General features: G+C 34.0%; 1 protein-coding gene across 11 annotated transcripts in view; it reads right to left on the bottom strand.

Annotated features, from left to right (window-relative positions):
* The window catches only part of PPP1R9A (protein phosphatase 1 regulatory subunit 9A), a 299,215-nt gene that overhangs the window by 88,568 nt on the left and 186,635 nt on the right, over positions 1-24,012 (bottom strand). For all 11 annotated transcript variants that reach the window (XM_044246057.1, XM_044246056.1, XM_044246058.1 and 8 more), the window contains exons 5-6: positions 21,491-21,595; positions 2,033-2,168 (exon numbers count right to left, since the gene is read on the bottom strand). In XM_044246057.1, coding sequence (XP_044101992.1) covers positions 2,033-2,168; positions 21,491-21,595 — 241 coding nt within the window. The remainder of the gene's footprint in view (positions 1-2,032; positions 2,169-21,490; positions 21,596-24,012) is intronic.

Genomic DNA, 24,012 nt, shown 5'->3' with positions numbered 1-24,012 from the left:
TGGATATTTATTTACCTTTCTTGGTCCTGAAAATATCTGCTCAGGTGATAACCAATTTTGCTTTCCTCATAAAAACCAGGCAAGCAAGCAAACAAAACTGCATATGATGTGCTCCTAAGTATAAAAGTTGAGCAACAAATATTCATTTTGCATTGATTCAAATTACTAAATTAGAAAAAAAAATTACATCAAACAAACAAAAAGCTTTAGGCGCTTGAGTTGAAAACCTCTGGGACTGAATGTGATCAATTCCTCAACATAACTGGAAGCAGCATGGAGTACAGAGTAGGCGATCTAAAACTTTCACCGGGAGAGCTTTAAAGAACTATCTTATTTTCCCTCTTGCCTTTCGAGACTTGATGTTTTATTTCACACACTCACAGAACATTAAAAGCTAGAAAGAGTGCAGAAATTTAGCCCAATCTCAAAGCCAAAGACACAGAGGCCCACAGACTGCGAAGCCTGGCCCCCTCGCCTTCTTCCACTTGACGTCACCCAAACTCCCCCAAATCTCACACCCAAATTCTTTCTAGCAGAGCCTGCAGAGAATGATTCTACAATCCTAAAAAGAGGCTGGCTTCCAAAACAAATCAGTGTCTCTGATAAAATACAAAACACTAGCACAGAGAAACTGAAGGCTAAGATGAAAATTTAAACATTGGAGGAAATTACATTTTTAATTTCTAAACCAAGGCAACATTTTTATACATTGTATCTCAGTATAGTAAAAAAAAGTACTTGCCATTTCAGATGGACTCTGCAAGTAAAAAATTAAAAAAACTAAATAGAATTCTAAGAGACGAATTTAATCACGTGAAGACTTTGTAATGTTTATTCTCCAATCAAAACTTAAAAAAAAACAACTTAGCTAATAGACCATTTTTAGTTGTCTACTATAATGAATGGAGAATAAATTACACTGAACGACCAACACATAAAAAGTTAAGATATACTTGGGTTGAAACATTCCAGACTAAAAACACACGAAAATATTTCAATGTCTATTTATTAATCTTCACTATGTCCTGGCTAGAGACCAACAAAGGGCTCTGGAAAAAGAATATATTCAGATGAGTAGAGGTTGAACATATAAAGTTGCACTGTCCTTATATCAGGTGGTATAAATTATGTTTTATCTGAATATTTACTATGTTTATGGAGTATGAAATACTCAGATTAAATTATTGATGGGTCTTTTGACATGCCAATATGAAACACATACATGTTTAAACATGTTTATAATAAAGCATGTTTTCCCATTATATCAATGCATATTTGGCATTTACATTAGAAATAGACCAGCATCTGTATTACATTACAACACACAAGGATTCCGGAGAGCCATTTTCACTTGGGGGTTAGCTTCTATTCATTTACTTGATCTTCTACAGAGAGCAGGACGCAAAATTATTCCAATATGTATCTGCTCTATGGGATATGTGCTGGTGGAGATGCTTTGTTCTGCATTATGTTAGCACAAATCACAGTGAGCAGATCCAAAGGATTTTCTCTTCCTGGAAAAAAGAAACCTGAAAACACCCAGCAGTTTTTAACACTTTTCTGTGTGTGTTTGTGTACATATGTTCGCGTTTTTTCAGTCAAACTGTTTTGTGTGTTTTTTTTTTTTTTTTTTTCAAAAAGTGTTACAAACTTACTGTAGAAAATTGGGGGAGAAATGGGAAAAAATACAAAGTAGAGAGAGAAAATCACCAAATTCCAACAATAAAGACAGTTACTATTTAGGTGTTAGTGTTTTTACTCTTTTTTTCGTTTCAGTGAATTTCTTTTAATAGTGCAGTAAAACATGACCTATTTGATCTCAAAGCCTTCATGCTGTAAACAGGATACCATTACTTGATTCATAAGTTAATAACAGATGTAAGTAATATTTCTTTTCTGTGAGTTTGAATGTAGACACATTCTCCCTGAGAAACTGCAAAGAACCAATCCTACTTTTATGTGGTAAAGAGAGCTTTGTAAAGGAGGAACATAGTGGGGAGAAGGCAGGAAGGACGTTGTGAGCACCACCTACCTCATCGTCGTCAGCATCATACTGGGCGTAGTGCTGCTCCAACAGCTCTCTCTGGCGCCTTTCTTGTTCTAGCGTCTGGCTTATCAACTGGGCAACCTCACTCACTTGTCCTGGCTTTTCTCGCCCAATAACAAATCTGTAGGAAGGTGAAAAGAGACCAATATGGTTGGATTCTCCAACTTAAAAAAAAAAAAGTAACTGAGCTTGATAGCTCATCATGGTCCGTCAGGCCTCAAGAAGAGAGTATCACATATAGACTATAAATGATATGCCTGCATGGAAGGGGATGTTAGCTGTCAACTGAACAGGTGACTGCAGACGTACCCTAAAGGAAAAGAAAGGGGAAAAGTAAAGGACAATTAAAAAATGGGGTGTCTGGGTGGCTCAGTCAGTTAAGCATGTGACTCCTGATCTCCACTCAGGTCATGATCTCAGGGTCTTGAGACCAGCCCCGCCTCTGGTGGGTGCTGGGTGTGGAACCAGCTCAAGATTCTCTCTTCTTTTCCTTCTGCCACCCCCAACTCCCCACTTGCATGCTGCGCTCTCCAAAATGAAAAGAAAAAATTACTTTGGGAGAAGACAAAAAAGATGTAATCCATTCTACAGTACTTCACACATTTTTGATGCCCTACAAAGTGGAAGCAAACTCTTAATTTCTTGTACACCTGAACTTGAGAATCATTTCCCTAATATTGTTCTTTTTACAATGCAAAAACTGCTTCAAAAACATTCTGAGGAATAGAATGCCTTAGGTGGGTAAATAAAGAGGCATTAACTTCTGCTAAGTTACTATAACTCTGGAAATAAGAAAGGGAAACAAATACAGGCTTTGGTTTTTGTTTAGAAGAAAAACTAAAAGAAAAACAAAACAAAACAAAAAACCCTAAAAAAAAAAGAAAAGAAAAACTAAAATAAAAAGAGATCATAGTTTTGGAAAAAGAGATGCTATGAGGAAAGGTGTGGTTTCAAGAAATAAAGGGACAAAGGGAAATATCTGTTCAAATCAATTACTGTAAGAAAATGTATAAAATAAAAGCAAGGAAGTCATTCGCTGTTGCAAGCTGCAGTCACTTAGGATACAACTTCATCAATACTGTGTCTTGCTTAACAAATTATTATTCACTTAACATCTTTTCATACTAATATATGGTTCTATTTTTCTAAAAATATATGAGTAGTACACATGATTTAGTTTCTACATATCATTTAATTTCATTATTTTGGTTGTAACTATTTGTTTAATCATGTTTCTATAGTTAACTGATGTTGTTCTTATAGTATGTTGCTGTATTGGATCATAAGTTTAAATGAAATACACCACCATTCTCTGTACAAATGCACTACAAGTCAAAATTTTTATGCTTAGATGCTAGAAATTAATTGTCTTTGTAGCAGTATTTTAATATAGTTCCAAACAGGACTTTTAAGTTACGCTTTTGGGTGCTCATTAATCATTTGAGCTATTTTCCTTTGGGAATCAAGTATAAGTAGAGTTTATAAATTATATAATTTTCATCCTTATTCAGGTATAATTTACAAATAATAAATTATTATGGTCAGCGTTAAATGCATAGTTTGATAAGTTTCACACGCATAGCCTGTAATCACCACACCAATAAAAATACACATTTCCATCCACCTAAAATATACCATTTCCCTTTCTAGGAAATCATCCTCACCTTGGGCGCATACTAGATTTGTTTTTTCTTTTGAATTTTGATTCAAATTTTGAAAATCAGATTCAAATCTGAAAATTTTGATTTTCAGAATCATAGAGTGTCTGACTTCTTTGGCTCACCATATTTTGGGAGACTTATCCATGCTGATGCAAATATCAGTAATTCATTCCTTTTTATTACCGAATAGTATTTCATTGTACCAGATGTACTATATTTGCTTATCTATTCTTCTATTGGTGGATATTTAGGCTGGATTTGGTTATTATGAGCAAAGTTACATTTGTGTGCAAGTCGTTGGGGGGGCATAAATTTCATTTCTCTTACACAAATAACTAATAGTGGAATTGATAGGCTACAGTATCTTCAAATTTCAAAGAAATTGCCAAATTATTTTTCAAAGTGGTCATACCATTTTATAGTCCTGCTAGTAATGCAGGAAAGTTACAGTTGCTTTACTTCCTAACCAACACTTGGTACTATCTTTTAGAATTCTAGCTATTCCTCTGAATATCTAATGGTACCTTTATAATGGTTTTAATTCCAACGCTTTGATGACCAATGACATTTAAGTATCTTTTCATACACTTAATGAGCATTCTTATATCTTTTTCAGTGAAATATTTTTTCAAATCTCTTGCCAATTTAAAAAAATCTGGGTTATCCAGCTTTTTATTATTGTGCTGTAATAGTTCTTTATACATTCTGGATGCATATCTTTATCTATGTATACTATATGTAATAAACACACATAGATACATACATACATACAAATAATGTCTGTGTATCAGTTTTATTTATTATCACCTCCCAGTCTCTGATTTAACCTCTTTTCTCTTTTTTCCTTTTTAAAAAATTTTTTTAAGATTTTATTTATTTATTTGACACAGAGAGAGATCATAGGTAGGCAGAACAGCAGGCACAGAGAGAGGGGGAAGTAGGCTCCCTGCTGAGCAGAGAGCCCGATGCGGGGCTTGATCCCAGGACCCTGAGATCATGACCTGAGTTGAAGGCAGAGGCTTAACCCACTGAGCCACCCAGGGGCCCCTTAAAATTTTTTTTAAAGATTTTATTTTATTTTATTTATTTGTCAAAGAGAAAGAGAGACTAAAAGCAGGGGGAGTGGCAGGCAGAGGGAGAAGCAGGCTCTCTGAGCAGGGAGCAAGAAGCCCTATGCAGGGCTCGATCCTAGGACCTTGGGATCATGCCACGCACGCCAACCTCTTAATTTTCTTAATTGTGTCTTATAAATTGAACTTCAAGGAAGTTCAATTGATAACTTTTTAAAAGATTTGTGTCTTTTTTTTTCCCATCTAAGAAATCTTTGCCTCATGTAAGATTTTTAAGATTTCTCCTATTTTCCTATTGAAGCATTAATGTTTTGAATTTGTATTAGATCTGTATCTTTCAAATTAATTTTCATGCACAATGTTTGGTAAGGGTGGAGCTTCATCATTTTCCACATGGATAACTAGTTGTTTCCACACCATTTATTGAAAAGACTATTCATTACTGCCATTGAATTTACTTTAGCATATTTGTTGAAATTCAGTTGACTAGATACTTGTGGGCTGAATTTTGGGACTTTTCCAATCTCTTCTACTGATGTACTTATCCTTGTGTGAATACCACACTGCCCTGATTGCTATATAATCACTCTTGAAACTAGCTGGTGTGAATTTTCGAACTCTGTATATCTTTTCCAAAACTATTTTGACTATTCCAATTTCCCTGCATTTTCACATAAATTTTACAATCAGCTCATCAATTTCTTTTAAAGGCCCATTTGATGTTTGATTTGGGATTGCTTTGACTCTCTAGATCTATTTGTGGAAATAGATCATGGAAATCCATGAACATGGTGCATTTCTGCATTTATTTAGATTTTTTTTTACTTTCAGCAATACACTACAACATTCAGGCAAAGCTGTAGCTATGGTTTGTTAAATTTATCTCTATTTCATGTTTTTTCAAGTTACTGGACGTGGTGCTGATTTTTAAATTTGTTTCTAATGGTATGTTGCTAGAATATACAAATATAACTGACACTTGAATATTGGCCTTATAATTGCTTCTCGGCCTTTTGGCGAAGATCAGGTGTTGAATATTGGCCTTATATTTTGTGACCCTGCTAAACTCACTTATTAATCATAGGAGACTTTTACAGATTCCTTAGACTTTTCCTAATACGATCATATCCACAATGAAGACATTTTTATTTCTTCTTTTCTTACCTGTTTATTTTTCTATTTCATTTGGAGATACTCGGTTTCTGTGATGGAAGGTACATAAAGCCTTTACCATGCCCAACTAATCTAGACATATAAGGACTGTCTTGAATTCATCATATTTTTGGTTAATAGTCTAAAAGTCAGAAATGATGTCCAGGGATATAAATATAAAGCAATTAAGAAACTCATATCCTAGAATGAGAGATTTAGGAAAACTTAGATGGATCTTTTATGTGTCTTCAAATGCGTAACAGAGTGGGGTTTAAAGAACTATCACTTAACCTATTATAAAGCTGACAGAAATTTGAAGGAAGCAATTAATGTACAAAATGCTACTAACCGAAAACAGCAGCCAAGCTCAAAGTAAAAGGTAAATTAGAATTTAGATTCATTTGAGTCATTAATTCTTTAAACTCATTTGAGAATTACATAGTCAGATCTTTTAGTTGAACAGTTTTCCCTAAGAATGGAGAAGTTTATTTCCTCTGCAAGGCAAGTGTTTAAAATTACTCTGAACACAATTCAGGGAGAGAAAAAGATAAAACTTGGTTCACTTGCCAACAAGTTAGAACCACTGCTGATGACTCTAGAGGTGAATGAGGGAGTCTTAAGAAAGACCTTGTGAGAAATTGTAGAGCAGAAGGTTAGTTTTAAAGCCCAAACTATATGATGAGAGCATATCATATAATAATAAAATTATATAATACATCAAAACTCCAATACGACATGCATGTTTCTTCCTGCCCTCAAAACATGATCTCTAATTCCAAGCCAGAATTATTTGTGATGCTAAAACTGAAAGGAACAAATACACGTACAACTGAAATTCCAGAAGAAATAAGTATTGCCCCACATTGCATAAGAAATCAGTATTTTAAACCATGAAGGCATAGTTGCTCAAATCATAGTGTGGCTTTCTGAGTTGGTCCCTACAACTTAACGTTATTCACTATTTGCCCAACAGTTGTTTGTATTCAAAATCACTTTACAGTCTTATGAAATAAAGGTGATTTCTAACTGTATATCAAATAGAGAATCCATCTCATGAGATATACTTTTTAAAGCATTATGTTAAAGTACACATCTTCATTCAGGCAGCTGTTTAGGGTAGCGTGACGGCACCTAGCTATACACATCTCTAAAGCCTTGTACTCCGCTGTCATTTATAGTTCACATGTGCCTGAGGAGAATGGCATCCTGAGAAGTATGGTTCAGAGGGAAAGCATCCAGAGGTGGAACTAAACTATCCTCCATGCCTTACTTTCCTCATGTGAAAATTGGTATCTACTTCAGGTGTCTAAAGGAGGGATAAAAGAATAAAATGTGGTATAGACATGAAAGGACATGAGGCACTATTACTGGGACGATGAAAGTGATAAAGTCTCTCATTTGGAAAATGGTTAACATTCAAATTACCTTTCTCTATGTTCTTAAGTGCCTGGTTCATTTTTAAGCTGTGTTTATAAATGGACTCCTGTAACAATATGTATATAATCTAGCACATAGACAATTGAGAAGAAAATGCAAAATTTAAAATTAGGTTATTATTATTTCAATTGTGCATTCACACTATGGATATGCTGTGATAGTAAAATTTAGGGGTTAAAAGTGGCTGCAAAAGGGGGAAAAGGCTATGATAGGACAAATTCACTAAACCAGAAACATGACTCACTGGCTCTGTGACCTTGAATATATTAACATTTCTAAACCTTAGTTTCCAGATTGTCATAAAATGAATATAATAACTTAAGTAAATATTATATAATACATATAAAAAGCTTAACTAAGGACCTACTGCCTAGAGGGTATTTAACAAATGTTTGCTGTTGTTTTTACCCGGATAATGTATTAATAGCTAGATGGGGTGAATGCATTTTTAAGGACTATCTGTGTACACTGGTGCCAATTACCTCTTATTTGAATCATCCTAGCTTTGAAAACAGTACATTTTTGAGAGTCAACCACAGTACAAAGGTAAAACACTTGCACTGAAGTTCTGAGAACCTTAATTTTAGATACCGTCAAAATACAAAAGTAGAGGTCATGTGATCCCTTTAAGCTGAATTTTTAAAGTCTTCAAAGCTATAAGTTAATAAAGTCAGCAACAATCAGTCCCTCTAAACACATGTGACCAAATTAACTGATATTTATGCACAATTATGAGTTAGATTTTAGGCATTATCTCTGACTGAAACGACACATAGTTAAATCAACCTTTAAGATCCTTTAAGAAAACAATATGTTTTCCTGTTACTTTCTAAATTCATTTACTTTGCTTCCACAAGGAATGGATTGATCTTTTCATTTTTTAGTTATAAATGTTGAGGTAACAGGAGCCAAACTGTAATAGACATTTGGATTAAAAATTCAGTATTTTCTAAGGTTATAATGGACAAATAAAGGCTAGACCTAAAATACAAAATGAGGGTTTATGTGTTCAGCATGACTGTTTCTAGTGTTTCAAACAATTATCTTGTTTTGATGTAAATTATTTCAGTAAGAACTGCCCCCTCATTCCCTCAGGCTGAGATACAATAGAGAAAGACAGATAAATCAGTTTCCCCTTTTCCTTTCATCTATTATCAGACCAAGCAGTGTCCATGCACTGTCTTTTACAGTTTAGATGACGAAATTATACAGGATTTATTGGATTAGTTTATTGAATTCTCTGGTGCGCTGTCAAACAAAAACTAAACAACTATAAAATTACATTTACAATTTGCTGAATTGAAGTCATAAAGATCCTACATGTTCAGTGTAAATGATGTGAGAGGTTATGTTGAAAATTGATGAGTTATGAGTGCCTTGTTTTGCAGATATTTATGATAATAAGTGCTATACTAGTCAAAAATGGTACTTAAATGATGTCGAAACTTCAAATTTTTTATATTAAAGAATTTTTAATGTAGACTTAATCAAGTCTGAAAAAGGAAAAGCTACAGTAAAATATACTTATTAGCTCTTACAAAATCAATTATTTTATTCTGCAACAAATACTTATTGTGCACACACCAAAAACCTGTAAGATATACTTAAAAAATGAAAAGAAAAATAGATACACATCACCTACTCTCATTATATTGGAGTCTTGGATCATAAGATCCCACGGTACTTTTAAATATTTTTGTATGAAGTGTTTCAGTTTTTTCTACGTTTGATGGCTTTTTATGGCCTTACTCTGAACTTCATAGCTTTTAAAATATTTGACTTAAGCAAGTGGTGTTAAATGCATATTTAGCTGCTTTCACTGAGATTTGCTATTATTATCTTGAGGTTGAAGTCCTAAACAGCTACACAGCAAAGCTTTTGCCTCTTCTTATATTTGGGTACCCTTACATATTTTTCCTTTCTATATTGGGATTTAGATTAATATAGCATACTCTATATCATTTAAAAATTTTAAATTCATCTAGGAAAATGTTTGCTTTTTTTTGGTTTCAAAATTTTGCTTAAATTCTAGTTAGTTAACATATAGTGTAATATTGGTTTCAGGACTAAAATTTGGTGATTCATAACCTACATGTAACACCCAGGGTTCATCATAACAAGTACCCTTCTTAATACCTATAACCCATGTAGTCCATCACCTGCCCACCTGCCCCCATCAACCTGTTTGCTTTTAAAAGCTAGACCTTAAATATCTAGATCTGAAATGTTTAAACCTAACTATAAGCATTACTTCTTTGAAATGAATTTTATATATAACCCAATCTTAATCATAAGACCTTTGTTCTACAACTATATTTTAATATAAAACAAAAATAATTGGAATTCTTTAAAAATCTTTAAAAAAAATTGCCTAACTTGGGCACCTGGGTGGCTCAGTGGGTTAAACTGCTGCCTTCGGCTCAGGTCATGATCTCAGGGTCCTGGGATCGAGTCCCGTGTCGGGCTCTCTGCTCAGCAGGGAGCCTGCTTCCCTCTCTCTCTGTCTACTTGTGATCTCTCTCTGTCAAATAAATAAATAAAATCTTTTAAAAAAAATTGCCTAACTCATGCCACTTCAAGGATTATATGCTATATAATAGGTATAAACTTAAATTTTTTCTAAAAATGCTATACCTTCTCAAGAACAGAAATTTCTTGATTTAAAAGCTAACTTCAGGTTTAAATAGTTATGCACACAAATATTTAAAGAAAAAATTTCTGAATGCTAATCTGTATATATTGGCCCCAGTCCCCTTTAAAAAATTTTTTTGAAATTTCCACTGTTTTTAATCTTTTATCTAATCTTCTATCACAGTAGTTATAATTTAAAATAATTTAAAAGTTGCAAAACTCATGGTCCCATTCCTCTTGTCTAACCACAGGGGAGTAATGTAAACATAAAATCTGTAAGAACTGAGAATTCGCATGAACATGGTGGTGCCCTCACTGCCCTTCATTACAAATGACACTCCATTATGCATAACCACAAAATCAAGACTCTGATAAAAAGTGAAACTCTCAATTTCCCCTTGTGCTGTAATGACAACAAAACCTGTTATTAAAACGATGTGAATGAAGCAAAAACATTTCAGGACTTAATGTACTTCAAATGGAAAACCAATGATTTTAGGTAAAAAAAAAATTTAGAAAAAAACTTTCATATTTAAAAATTACATATCCAGGGGTGCCTGGGTGGCTCAGTGGGTTAAGCCTCTGCCTTTGGCGCAGGTCCCGATCTCAGGGTGCTGGGATCTAGCCCTGCATCAGGCTTTCTGCTCAGGAGGGAGCCTGCTTCGCCCTCCCCCTCTGCCTGCTGCTCTGCCTACTTGTGATATCTCTCTCTCTCTCAATCTCTGTCAAATAAATAAATAAATAATCTTTAAAAAAAAAAAAGACAAATTACATATCCACGTGTGAATCCAAAAAAAAAAAAAACAACAAAAAACAAGTGCATATTTATTTTAAAAATTCAACATGCATTTATATTCTTTTGAGTAGTATAGCCTCTTCCAAAAAGGAAATATTTAAGACTTTCAGATTAATTTATTTTTTATTATGTGTAACTAGAATTCCTACAAAATCCTCATCTCCAAAAGTGTCATATGGCTCAATGTCAAAAACTCACTAAACACATATGCTAAGGATAAAAGTGTGATGAATGTTATTGACCATAAGTAGAGTACTTGCCAGAAAGCATTTCAAGTTTAATGTAAATGGCTGAAGAACAAATATACAATTTATTAGAAATTTCTCATACTGAAGCACAATTGCTCTCCTGTAACATCATTTTCCTATAATTGCTGTCCTCTCGTACTAGGACAGCTATCTGGAGTTTAAAAAGTATACCTAAGTCTTTTCCCACAGTTCTCTCTTTCAAATACTTCACAATCTTACTATGTCTTCTTAAAATTTTCTATTTTATGTAGAAGTTGGCAGAGTCTTTAATTTTTATATATATATACAAGGAAAAAGTGTTTAGATCTCTCCCCATCCTGGTCAGTCTTTTCCAAATAGTCTCAAAAATTTTCAGGGTTCTTCTTAAGAGAGGGTAGTCATCAAGCAAACTATACTGTGGTACCACATTGATCAGACTGCCCATCTATCCATCAATCAGTGATTGATCATTACGTAATATGCAGCCTCTAAAATGCACCTAAGTGATCTCTGGCTCCTGATGTTCATGGAGCATAAGAGCGACCTGCTAAGCTCTTTTATCAAGTAAAATCAAATCTGATGGAATGTCACTTTGGATATTAAGTTATGAAAAGATGGTAGGTTCCATCTTGGATACTCTCTTGGATTACTTCCTCTGGGAAATCCAGTTTCCATGTTGTTAGCTATCCCTGTAGAGAGGGTCTCATGAAAAAGCTGGAAAGTGATCCTATAAACTGTGAGATAAAAAGTTTGTTGTTTAAAGTCACTCAGGTTGGGGCAACATGTTTTACAACAATAGGTACACTATGTCATTTACATAGTGGTAAACAAGATCAAAAAGGTCCCATTTAAAGCTGTAACACCCCAAAACACATGAGTTCTTAAAAGTTATGTTGCAAATCCATGCCTAAAGAAAGAAAAGGGTCCAGACAAGAATTTAATATAGATACTATTTTTTTCTCATAGAAAATTAAAGGTAAATAGAAAGTATTTTTTAAAAAGAAGTATATAGCATAATAACATATACATATTACTGAGGAAGTTCAGTTTGACTACATCTGCCTTTCTTAAGTAGAAATCCCCATTCCCATCAATAAAATTAGTTAGCATGGTGCTTTCTAAGTTAATCATAACTATTAACATACTTTTTTTAAAAATCAGTTTTATTGAGATCAAATTAATATACAATAAAATTCTCCAAATTAAAGTTGTCTAATACATTGAGTTTTCACATATACGGACAGCTGAGTCACAAATACAATAGCTACAATATAGCACATTTTTACTGCCTCAAAAATGCCTCTTAAATGCTTGAGGTTTAAAGTAGAGTATAAAGCCTTTTGTGTCTAACTTCTTAAGTCAATATAATAGTTCTGACAGTCAAATATTGTGTTGAATATATTGGTAATTTATTTCTTAACATTGAGAAGAAATATTTCATTACACAGGCTATAATACAATTTGTATATCCTTTATCAGTTAAAGGGCATTTGAGTTGTTTCTAGCTTTATGAACAAAGCTCCTATGAACATGTAAGTATGAGTCTTTGGGAAGATACATGCTTTTATTGCTCTTGAACATGCAGCGAAGAATAGAATTGCTGGCTGATATGTCAAGTACATGCTTAGCTTTATAAGAATTTGCCAAACTATTCTGCAAAATGGCTGTGCTAGTTTGCATTCCCGCTGGCAACAAATGAATGTTAAATTTGCTCCACATCCTTGTCAATGCCTAGTATTATCAGTCTTTTAAATTTCGGCCATACTAGTGGGTGTGCAGTACCTCATTGTGGTTTTAATTTGCATTTCCTCGGTGATTAATGATGTTGAGCTGTATTTCATGTGCTTAACTGTATATCCTCCTCAGTAAAGTGTCTCTTTAATTGATTTGCACATTTTTAATAAGATTATACATCTTCTTATTGAATTATAAGAGTTCTTCATATCTTCTAAATAATAGTCCTCTATCAGATAATTGTTTTTGCAAATATTCAGTCTTTAGCAAGCTTTTCCATTTTTTTAAGGATTTTTTTAAACAAATGTTTTAATTTTGATGCAGTTTAATTTATCATGTCTTTCTCTTCTATTTCTGTTTTTGTGTCTTAAAAGATCTGATTAATCCAAGGTCACAAAGATTTTTGCCTGTTTTCTAGAAATTTTTGGTTTCAGTTGTACTTAGATCTATGATCAATCTTGAATTAATTTTTGTATATACTGTGGGACAAAGGTCAAGTGTTCTCATTCTTTTTTTTTTTTTTTAATGAGGTTATTCAATGGTCCCAGCACCATGTGTTGAAAAGACTATAATTTCCCCCACTGAATTATTCTGGTGCATTTGTCAAAAATCAGTTGTTCATGTCTGTGCAGGTCGATATTGGAACTCTCTTTTCTGCTTCATTAAACTGGATTTCTATCCATATGCCTAAACCAGACTGTTGTGATTAGAGTAGTTTTGCAGCAGTGAAAGTTCTCCAAATTTGTTCTTTTTAGAAAATATTAATTTCTACAAAAAATCTTGCTGAGATTTTCACCGAGATTGTCCTTAGTCTGCAGATTTAGAGGAAACTGAAATATTAACATCATTGAGTATTCTGACCCATGAACATGGTCTACTGCTTCATTATTTAGGTAGTCCTTATATTCTCTCAAAATATTTTGCTGAAGTTGTCAACATATCTTTGTAACATTATCCTTAAGTATTTCATGTTTTCAATGCTAACATAAATATTTTTTATCTGAATTTTCAATTCCTTCTTGTTGCAAGTATACCGAATAGAACTGATTTCTGTACATCAACCTACGCCCTGTAACCCTGTTTGACTCATTTACTGGTAGTTCTAGTAGCATCTTTGGTAGATTCCTTAGGTCTTTCTAACATAGATGACCATCTCATCTGTGAATAAAGAGTTTTACTTCTTCCTTCTCAGTCTTTTGTGCTTTTCATTTCTTATTTTTGCCTCATTGACCTAGTTATGAGCCCCAGGACAAGGCTGAAGAAAGTAGTGAAAGTGGACACACTGACATTGTTCTTATACTAGACAGAAAGCATTTGGTCTTTCATCATTAAGTACGATATTAGCTGTAGATTTCACTTAGATGTTATCTATCACATTGAGGAAATTCTCTTGTATTTCAAGTTTCCTGAGGTTTTTTGGTCTCCAACTACTGAGATGAGCATACGAACCTATTATTTTTCTCCATGCTTCTATCAGTATAGAAAATTCCACAGGTTGAATTTCAAACATTAAATCAAACATGCATTCCAAAAATAAATGTCATTTAGCCATAATGTATTATCCTTTTCATATATTCCTGACTTCAATCTTTTAAATTTTTGCTAAGGACTTCTATATCTACATTCATGAGCAATACTGGTAGGTCATGACTTTTGTTTTAATGTCTATTTCTGATTTTAATATGATGGTAATGCTGATCTCATAAATGTAGCTGAGATGTGTCCTCTCTTTTATGTTCTGGAAAAGTTTATATAGAAGTCATGTTATTTCTCCCTCCAATGTGTGGTAAGATTCACCATTCAAACAAATTGATACTGGAATTTTCTTTGCTGGAAAACTTAAACTCTAAATTCATTTTCATGTGTACATTTATATGCACACACACACATACTCAACTTTTTCTTGAAGGAGCCTTGGTACTCCATCATAGTATTGTTTTCTAAGAAATTTATCATTTATCCTAAGTTGTATATATCAGCATAAAGTTCTTCATAATATTGGCCAATCCTTATACTATCTGTTAGGTCTATAATGATGTCCTCTCTTTTATTCTAACTTATATAATAAATTATCCCAAAATTTATAGACATTTTATCTTCCATATCTTCTCTGAGTCAAGAATTCAGGAGATGCTTGACAAGGCAGTTCTGGCTTGGTGCTTCTCACTAAGTTAAATCAAATGTTGACAGGGCTGCAAGTATCTCAAGGTCTTACTGAGGCTGGAAGATCTCGCACCAAGGTGCCGCCCTCACAGAGCTGGTTGTTGGCACTGGCTATTGGCAGGCCTAACTTCTTCCTTGTGTAAGCCTCTCCAGAAAGCTGTCTGAATGTCTTCTCAACGTGGCAGCTGGATTTCTCCAGAGCTGATGATCCAGAAGACCAAGGTAGAAGCCGCATGCCTTTTACAGCCTAGCCTCAGAAGTCAAACATCACTACTTCCTTCATGCTCTAATGAACAAGCTAGTCAGGAGTAAACGTGGTGGAAAACTGAACAAGAGAAGCAATGCCCAGAAGAGAGGATCATCAGAGGATCATTTGCTTGGAGGATGCTATATGGAAAACATGGTAAAGTGACAGAAACTGACTTGGTGTTCGGACAACATAAGTACCATACTATAAGAAGAAGAATTCATTCACCGCAAGAGTGATCTTTGAACTGAGACTTGATAAGAGGGAATCAGCCACATAAAGATCATATGATTTTTTTTTTTTTTTGGACAAGGGTGCAAGACGGAGATTGGTACAAATAAAGGATAATAATTTGAACATATTACATTTGATGTGCCAAATGAAATTTAATTGAATTTGAATGCCACATGAAGATCTCAAGTAGGAAGCTGAATAACTCTCAAGCTTAGACAAGAGAGGATGGAGATTTAAGTAACAAAAGGAAATTGAGAATGGGCCAGAACAGCTGGGGGAAAAAAAAAGAAAGAAAGAAAGAAAGAAAGAAAGAAAGAAAGAAAAGAAAAAGAAAAAAGGCCATAGCTTTAAAATAAATTGGTAATCTGGAAGATTAAATTGAGAAAACTCAAGAATACATTAAAAAAATGTAAACAGATAGAGATCCTGAGAGAAAAGAACATGCCAGAGGATATGGCCGAGGTATCTAATTCCCCATTTAATACTGGTTTGAGAAAAGAAGATCAATACAATGAATAATAAAGAAAGAAAACAACAAAATAATGGAAAATTTCCCAAATTCAACTTCAGATTGAGTTCCAAGCAAAACAAACAAACAAACAAACAAGCAAATACTTATAGCCTGATAAAAATATCAAAAACCAAAGAGGGCAAAAAAATCCAAAGCAGAAAACCACAAAGGGCTACAAATCAAATTAATACTAACACTCTCTTACCAATTGTAGATATTAAAAGACAATGGAAAGTATCTTCGTAATACTGAAAGAGAAGGATTTTGAATTCAAATACTATACCTACTTATATTTCAGGGCCAAATAATACATTTTTAGACATGTAAGCTCCCTGGCAGCTAAGTATGACCCAGAGGAAATCAATAAGGCTAGAAATAAATTAAGTCAGGTTCCATTAGAACCTTTATGCCTTGAAAAGTGACACAGATTGAATGACATAAAATTACATTTCATTTCCTATCAATTCAGTCATACTTGATTCTAGACTGAGTAATACTTTCATAACCATAACATTATAAATACGATTTATTGGTTTTAATTTTTGAAAATTAAACTATAGCCATTTAATAGAATGTAAATGTCATAAACTCTTGCAAAAGTTTTTAACTGAACAATAAAACTGATCAGTGAAAGTTTTATAGTAAGCAATCATTAAATTTTTACCTAAAACTGAAAAATCAAAGAATAAAAAAAGACTTATATTGGTACTTCCAAAAGAGCTAAAAAGAGAAACCTGTAACAATGGTTTCCTCTGCAGACTATCAGATCCTGTGCCTTTATTAGAAATGGCTATAAAATTGACTCAGTTTTCTAACAATCTACATAAACACCTAAGAAGGAATCAGAGTCTTCAGAAGAAAATAATAATTACTAAAATTTCACTGAATTTCAACTTTTTCTAGGCATTCATTACATGTTTTCACTCATTTAATACTCATCTAAAATGTATGGGAGGTACTATTATGATGCCCGGTTTATACATGAAGAGACTACAGCACAGGGAGATTTTAACACTTGCATAAACACAGCTTCCATTTCACAAGTCAGAATCTGAACCTATGAGGTCTGGCTTCATGGGAGAAAAGGTAGTTATTAGAGAAAGACAATTATTCCTAGTGCTAAGTGCATAAAAAAATATCAGTGAACACATTAAATAATATTTATAATTTGTAACAGAATCAGCTCCATGATTGTACCTGTCCTGTGGCTATCTTATAATTCAAACACATTTTTCCCCTTGTCCACAGAGATAAAACATGAGAGACTGAGTCAAATGTCTACATTTGGGACATCTCTGACAAAACAACATCACAGAAAGCTAAATTACATACCCAAAATTAATTAGAAGGTAGTTTGTATAAATTTTAATTAGTCTCCTAATATCTAGAGATTCCTGCTTTCTTTCCAGAGGTATATGACCAGTATTTTTATCATTTTGAACTAATTATTATTTTTCTAATAACTTAATAATTTCATGTTTAAAAGTATTTTCCCATAACTTTACATGGACCAACAGACATCAGGGTCTTTTAAGGATCTCCAAGAAAAGCATCATTTAGTATGTTCTGATTAAAAATGGATTTTAAGTAGCTAAACCTGTGGATTCAAATGAACTGAATTTAAACTGTTTAAATTATGCTTTATATATTGTAGGATCTGACAATAAGAATAGAACATTTTTCTAACTTTTTAACTATATTACATTTGGCAAGTTACCTTCTATCAAGCATCAAAAAGATTACAGGTTTTTTTTTTTTTTTTTTTTTTTTTATTTATTTGACAGAGAGAGATCACAAGTAGGCAGAGAGGCAGGCAGAGAGAGAGGGGGAAGCAGGCTCCCTGCTGAGCAGAGAGCCCAATGCAGGGCTCGATTCTCAGACCCTGAGACCATGACCTGAGCCAAAGGCAGAGGCTTAACCCACTGCACCACCCAGGTGCCCCAAGATTATAGGTTTTCAAGTAATTTACATTTTCTTTTTAGGTTTTCACCAAGAAATATTGAAATATATAACAAATATACTCCAATAAAAAATTTTAAAAGAAGAAACATACAATAGAAACATACTAAGTAGTATGAATCTAAAGTCAAAAGGAGAGCCGTAAATGTGTTATGCACTACATATTAGAGAGCATGAGTTAATCTAGACACTGAATGGACTGACAAAGTATACAGAATTGCCTAGAGCATGGTACTGAACGTTGGTCAAAGCTGCGTGATATACTAACCAGGGAAAAATGTGTTTTGCAAATAGGGGTCATTGAGCTGTTTCAAAGCAAGACAGACTAAACTGTCAAAGTTGTTTGGTAATAATCACTGGATTTATTTCTTCTACCTAGATTTTGTGGAGTCCAGGGGTTTTCTATGATTTCAATGAGAAATCCCTACCACACACAGACTTTGGACTTCTTGGTACCAAGATGCTCCATGTACACACCCATGGTGGTTTAGCATCTGGAGACCCGCAAGTCCTGCGAGGCCCAGAAGACGGATGATAAAGAAGACTGTGTCTTGAGTTCACCATGCCCACCCTGTTAATGCTTATCTTTCCCCTCCTGTTGCTGTGTTGCATTATTTCTGACTATAAACTACTTAAGGAGTCTTATCCTAATCAATTATGTTAAGTAATTACATGATATTAGCATAGTACTTATCCTGAGTGCTTAGTTTTTAAATGACATCAGTAAAACGAAGGAAATAGTCATTGTTTACTGACACTCTGAGTCAGGCCTAGACTTCCAATCCCCGAGGACCTCACCTGGTTTGAGCTGAACTACTTCTTAACTCATATAAATGAGGCAGAGTTGAAAAACACATAAGCCTTAAAAATTACCACATTAAAATACCTGTAATTTCTCCAGTGTGTTAAAAAATGTCATAGTAATGGAGTCTTTGTTAGTAGTATTAGTTCATAAACTCAGGTATTATAATTTAAAGTTTAATAAAATAAAGCAGACTGAGGTCAGATGGGAAATGATTCTCTGTAAGGGCAGATGAAGTCACAGAACTTTACTGTGTGATTTTGATGCATATCCATATCCTGTACCAATTTCATATACATTTCCAGGAAATAAGTAAAAACCTTGACCTCTAATACTTCAGAAATAATCACCAACCAAATCTCAGTTTCATTTTTCCCATCACTTCTAGCTTCCTATCTTTCTCCCACTTATATCTTTAAAGCCATGGCTTCCACACATTCCTCCCAGATATGTGTTTAGTAGTTAGGAAAAATATCGAACTAAATTTACTAATTTTTCAGATACCCCTTTTTGAAAATATATTTCAGTAACCACTAAATGTGATAGCTAAGTCACCAATCAATAATAAATATAAAACCATGCATATTTTAAATCCTCAGGTTTAAAAAGTTCATTAAAAACACAGGTCAAGTTTTTGTATCCTGTTATCGTATTAATGCTCTATGAAGAACTACCACCTAAATTATATTCACAGAACTCCAATATTACTTTTGATAAGTTAAAATTGAGAAAAGACTTACTCTTTATATTCCATTAACTAAGACCCTGGGCTAAACAATTTGGGGGTATAAGGAGGGGTAAAGGTCCCATTTTAATATCAAGATTTGTGCAAAGTGAATGAGGAAATAAACGTATGCCTTTAAAAGATGAAAGTAATATTCAGTAACCTCAAGGTTAAAAAAGTAGTATGAATGATGAATGCTACAAGGAAGAGAGACCACTAGGGGATATGGAGGTCAAGGAGGATTTCTTGGAGGGTAAAGGAGTTGAAATATGTTCCTCAAGATAAGTAGGTTCTAAACAGAAGACAGTATCTTAAACAGAAGAAATGACAGAGAGAAAGGCACAATAATAAAACAATAACTCAAGTCAGTTTTGAAGGAATATGGCTACCCCAGTGTGACTCTACCAAAGCATGAATACAGGGAGAGGTACGTAATAGGACTGGGTGATGAAAGATTTTAATACCAGGATCAAGAGCTTTGATGCTGTACAGAATGGGTGGCCACTGAAGGTGTCTGCAGAGGAGAGGCACATGACGGATGTGGAATTATCGCTTCTACCCAAAGGTCCCAGATCTTCCAGGACTTGAGTTACACAGAATGAGTTCATTCCTTTTGCCACGATAGCCCTTCCTAGATTTGAAAACTGCTATTATTTTCCTCCACCCGGAAGAAGTATACAAAGGACAGACTGAAAAAGGGAGAGACTGAAATCCGGAGATAGCTGAGATGCCATTTATAATTTTTAGGAGACTTGAAATAAAAAAGGACAGCTATGATTTCATGGAACTGAAAACTTCCTTGCAACTGAAAAATGTTCTTATAAAAAAAGAAAGAAAAAAGAAAAAAGAAAAATGTTCTACAACTTGAATGCATATCTTACTGATTTCACTTTAAAATTCGCTTTAAATCTTAATGGGCAGCTTTACAACCAAAGTTCTCTACTGACAGAGGAAAGTGCTGTCTCAAGAAAGGACAGCAATCTGCAGAAAGACAGTCCCGTTTCCTGAGTGAGCCCACCCACGCAGCTCTAAGAGAGCCATCAGATGGTTCTTCCTGTGCTCTTTCCAATTATTTCACACACTTTTTTCAGGACTATGGGTAGTCTTGAAGCATCAACATAGCACCCATAAAAGTCACTGATGTTGTATTCCTTAAACACTTCCCTCAGCATGAAAGGGTATTTTCCAACTGAAAATATCTAAATTCTAAAACTTAAACCCATGTTTGTGCAACATAAAACCCACTGCAATAAAATCTCCATGTTACCCTCTTTACAGCAATATTGATTCATTGATATTTCAGAGTATTTGGCTGTGACACTCTGATGATAACACTAAAACATTTTGATAACTGCCATACTAATGTCACCTATGTGTACCTTTGTAGGATTGATGGGAAAATATTAAGACCTAAGCAACACAATATTTAAAAATAAATACCCTATGACCAAATAAAATGGATTTCAAACCTTGATCTTAGTTGGCTCAGGACTATTTTCTTATCTGTTTTCTTAGCTACAATTTTCAGAACCCCCAGAACAGGATATATATTTCAAGGTTGAAAAGAACGTACCCTCTGTCCTATTAAGTTGGCAGAGTTACAATTTACCGAAGATTAGTCCTATAAAGTCTATAAAGAGATTTTTTTTTAATGCATGTATTAACCTCAAATAATTTAGCCAGTTTATCTAAAAACATGTAGCACTGGATATATGTACAATCATTTCAATTTCAATTTACTGTATTACTAGTTTTATTAAAAGGATTTAGAGTCTAAATTCACGTTTGTTGAGGACTTAAGTAGAAATTTTATGCAGTTAGGCACACTAACATAGCTCAGTAATTAACCATATTGAGTCACACTGTACATTTCATAGCTTTGTGTTGTCCTAAATTACCATCATTTTTGGTCTTATATTACATTTGCATAAACTAATTACAATAAAGAAGAAAACATTAAAAATTAAGGCAAGTGTTAAGTATTTAGATAAAATCTTCATTGTAATTACATAAGATGATAGATATAATCTAGAAAACTAAAATATAACAAAATGTTAAATAATAAAATTATACATATCTGAAGACACATATTTACCTGACATTGCCCTTGGTGTTTCTGAGAACAGTTGCAGCAAAATTCTGTGTGACACCCACCAAGCTGATTCCATCCACTTCCACAATCTGGTCATTGACTTGTATTCTTTGGAAAGAGGAGAAAAATTAACCACAATTAACTTTTCTGATAGTACATTACCATTTTCAGTACATGAGTTGACAAAATACTTGATTTTTATGATACTCTTACTGACCTGAAATTTGTCTTTTATCCACAAGCTCCCAATCTTAGTCAAATACTTAATGTTTTTAAAACATTGTTTTGAAAAACAGATTGTTTCGAAAAGCAATACTAAATGGAGAGATTCAGGTCACCCAACATTCGTATTCCTATCACAACAAATTGACAACTGCTAACATATGACATACTTACATCCTTTCTTGTCCTTAATGAATTACATAAAACCTAAAGATCCAGCTGAAATTTGCTGTGGGCTTCCTCCCTGGTCCTTCTTCCCACCTCTCCTCTTCAGGAAAAAACATCAGGAATTGCAGGGAATCCTTCCTTTTCAAGTTGTACGTTTAACACAGATAATACTCATAACTGTATGTATGTATGTGTGTGTGCACACATGTATGTAAATGTATATGTTTATGTTTAAGAGCATATATATTACTAGTGTTCTTTAATGTTCTTTCTTGTTTATTGTTCTTTAATGTTTAGTGTTCTTTATACATGTTTTATACACACCATTTTTTAAAATTTTTATTTTATTTTATTTTATTTCAGTGTTCCAGAATTCATTATTTATGCACCACCCCAGTGCTCCATGCAATATGTGCCCTCCATAATACCCACCACCAGGCTCACCAAACACCCCACTCCTCTCCCCTCCAAAACCCTCAGTTAATTTCTGAGAGTCCACAGTCTCTCGTGGTTTGTCTCCCCCTCAAATTACCCCCAATTCACTTCTCCTCTGGTTCCATACAAATTTTAGGATTGTTTGTTCCAGCTCTTTGAAAAATGCCAGTGGCATTTTGATTGGAGTGGCATTGAAAGTACAGATGGCTCTACGCATTAAAGACATTTTAACAATGTTTATTCTTCCGATCCAAGAGCTCGGAATCTTGGAATCCAAGATCTTCCATCTTTTTGTGTGTTCTTCAATTTCTTTCATGAGTGTTCTGTAGTTCTTTGAGTACAGATCCTTTACTTCTTTGGTTAGGTTTATTCCCAGGTATCTTAAGGTACTTGGTGCTATAGTAAATGGAATCAATACTCGAATTTCCCTTCCTATATTTTCATTGTTAGTGTATAAGAAAGCAACAGATTTCTGTACGTTGATTTTGTATCCTGCCACATTACTGAATTCCTGTATGAGTTCTAGTAGTTTGGGGGTGGAGTCTTTTGGGTTTTCCATATAAAGTATCATGTCATCTGGGAAGAGAGAGAAATTGACTTCTTCTTTGCCAATTTGAATACATTTTATTTCTTTTTGTTGTCTGATTGCTGTTGCTAGGATTTCTAGTACTATGTTGAATAACAGTGGCGAGAATGGACATCCTTGTCATGTTCCTGATCACAAAGGGAAGGCTTCTCAGCTTTTACCCATTGAGGATGATACTCGCTGTGGGTTTTTCATAGATAGATTTTATGAAGTTGAGGAATGTTCCCTCTATCCCTATACTTTGAATCATTTTAATCAGGAACAGATGCTATATCTTGTCAAATGCTTTTTCTGCATCAATTGAGAGGAGGATGTGGTTCTTCTCTCTTCTCTTATTGATTTATTCCATCACATTGATTGATTTGCGAATGTTGAACCACCCTTGCATCCAATGGATAAATCCCACCTGGTCATGGTGGATAATCTTTTTAATGTACTGTTGGATTCCATAAGCTAGGATCTTATGAGAATCTTGGCATCAATATTCATCAAGGATATTGATCTGAAATTCTCTTTTTTTGGTGGGGTCTTTGCCTGGTTTGGGGATCAGGGTGATGCTGGCTTCATAAAAAGAGTCTGGAAGTTTTTCTTCTGTTTCTATTTTTTGAAACAGCTTCAAGAGAATAGGTATTATTTCTTCTTTGAATGGTAGACTTCTCCAGGGAATCTGTCAGGTCTGAGCTCTTGTTTTTTGGAAGGTTTTTGCTCACTGCTTCAATCACGCTACTAGATATTGGTCTATTCAGGTCGACAATTTCTTCCTGATTCGGTTTTGGAAGTTCATAACTTTTGGAAGTTTGCCAAGAATGAATCCATTTCATTTAGGTTGCTTAACTTATTGGCATATAACTGTTGATACTAATTTCTGATGATCATTTATATTTCCTTGGTATTAGTCATGATATCTCCCTTTTCATTTATAATTTTATTAGTTTGGATCCTCTCTCTTCTCTTTTGGATTAGTTTGCCCAGGGGTTTATCTATCTTATTGATTCTTTCAAAAAAACAGCTTCTACTTTTGCTGATGTGTTCTACTTTATCTCTAGTTTCTATCTCATTGATCTCTGCTCTAATCTTGATTACTTCCCTTCTTGTGTGTGAGGTTGGCTTAATT

The sequence above is a fragment of the Neovison vison genome, chromosome 4, assembly GCF_020171115.1.
Source record: "Neovison vison isolate M4711 chromosome 4, ASM_NN_V1, whole genome shotgun sequence".
Classification (NCBI taxonomy): Eukaryota; Metazoa; Chordata; class Mammalia; order Carnivora; family Mustelidae; genus Neogale; species Neogale vison.
The sequence above is the reverse complement of the archived record's forward strand: the minus strand, read 5'-3'. Positions and strand labels throughout refer to the sequence as shown.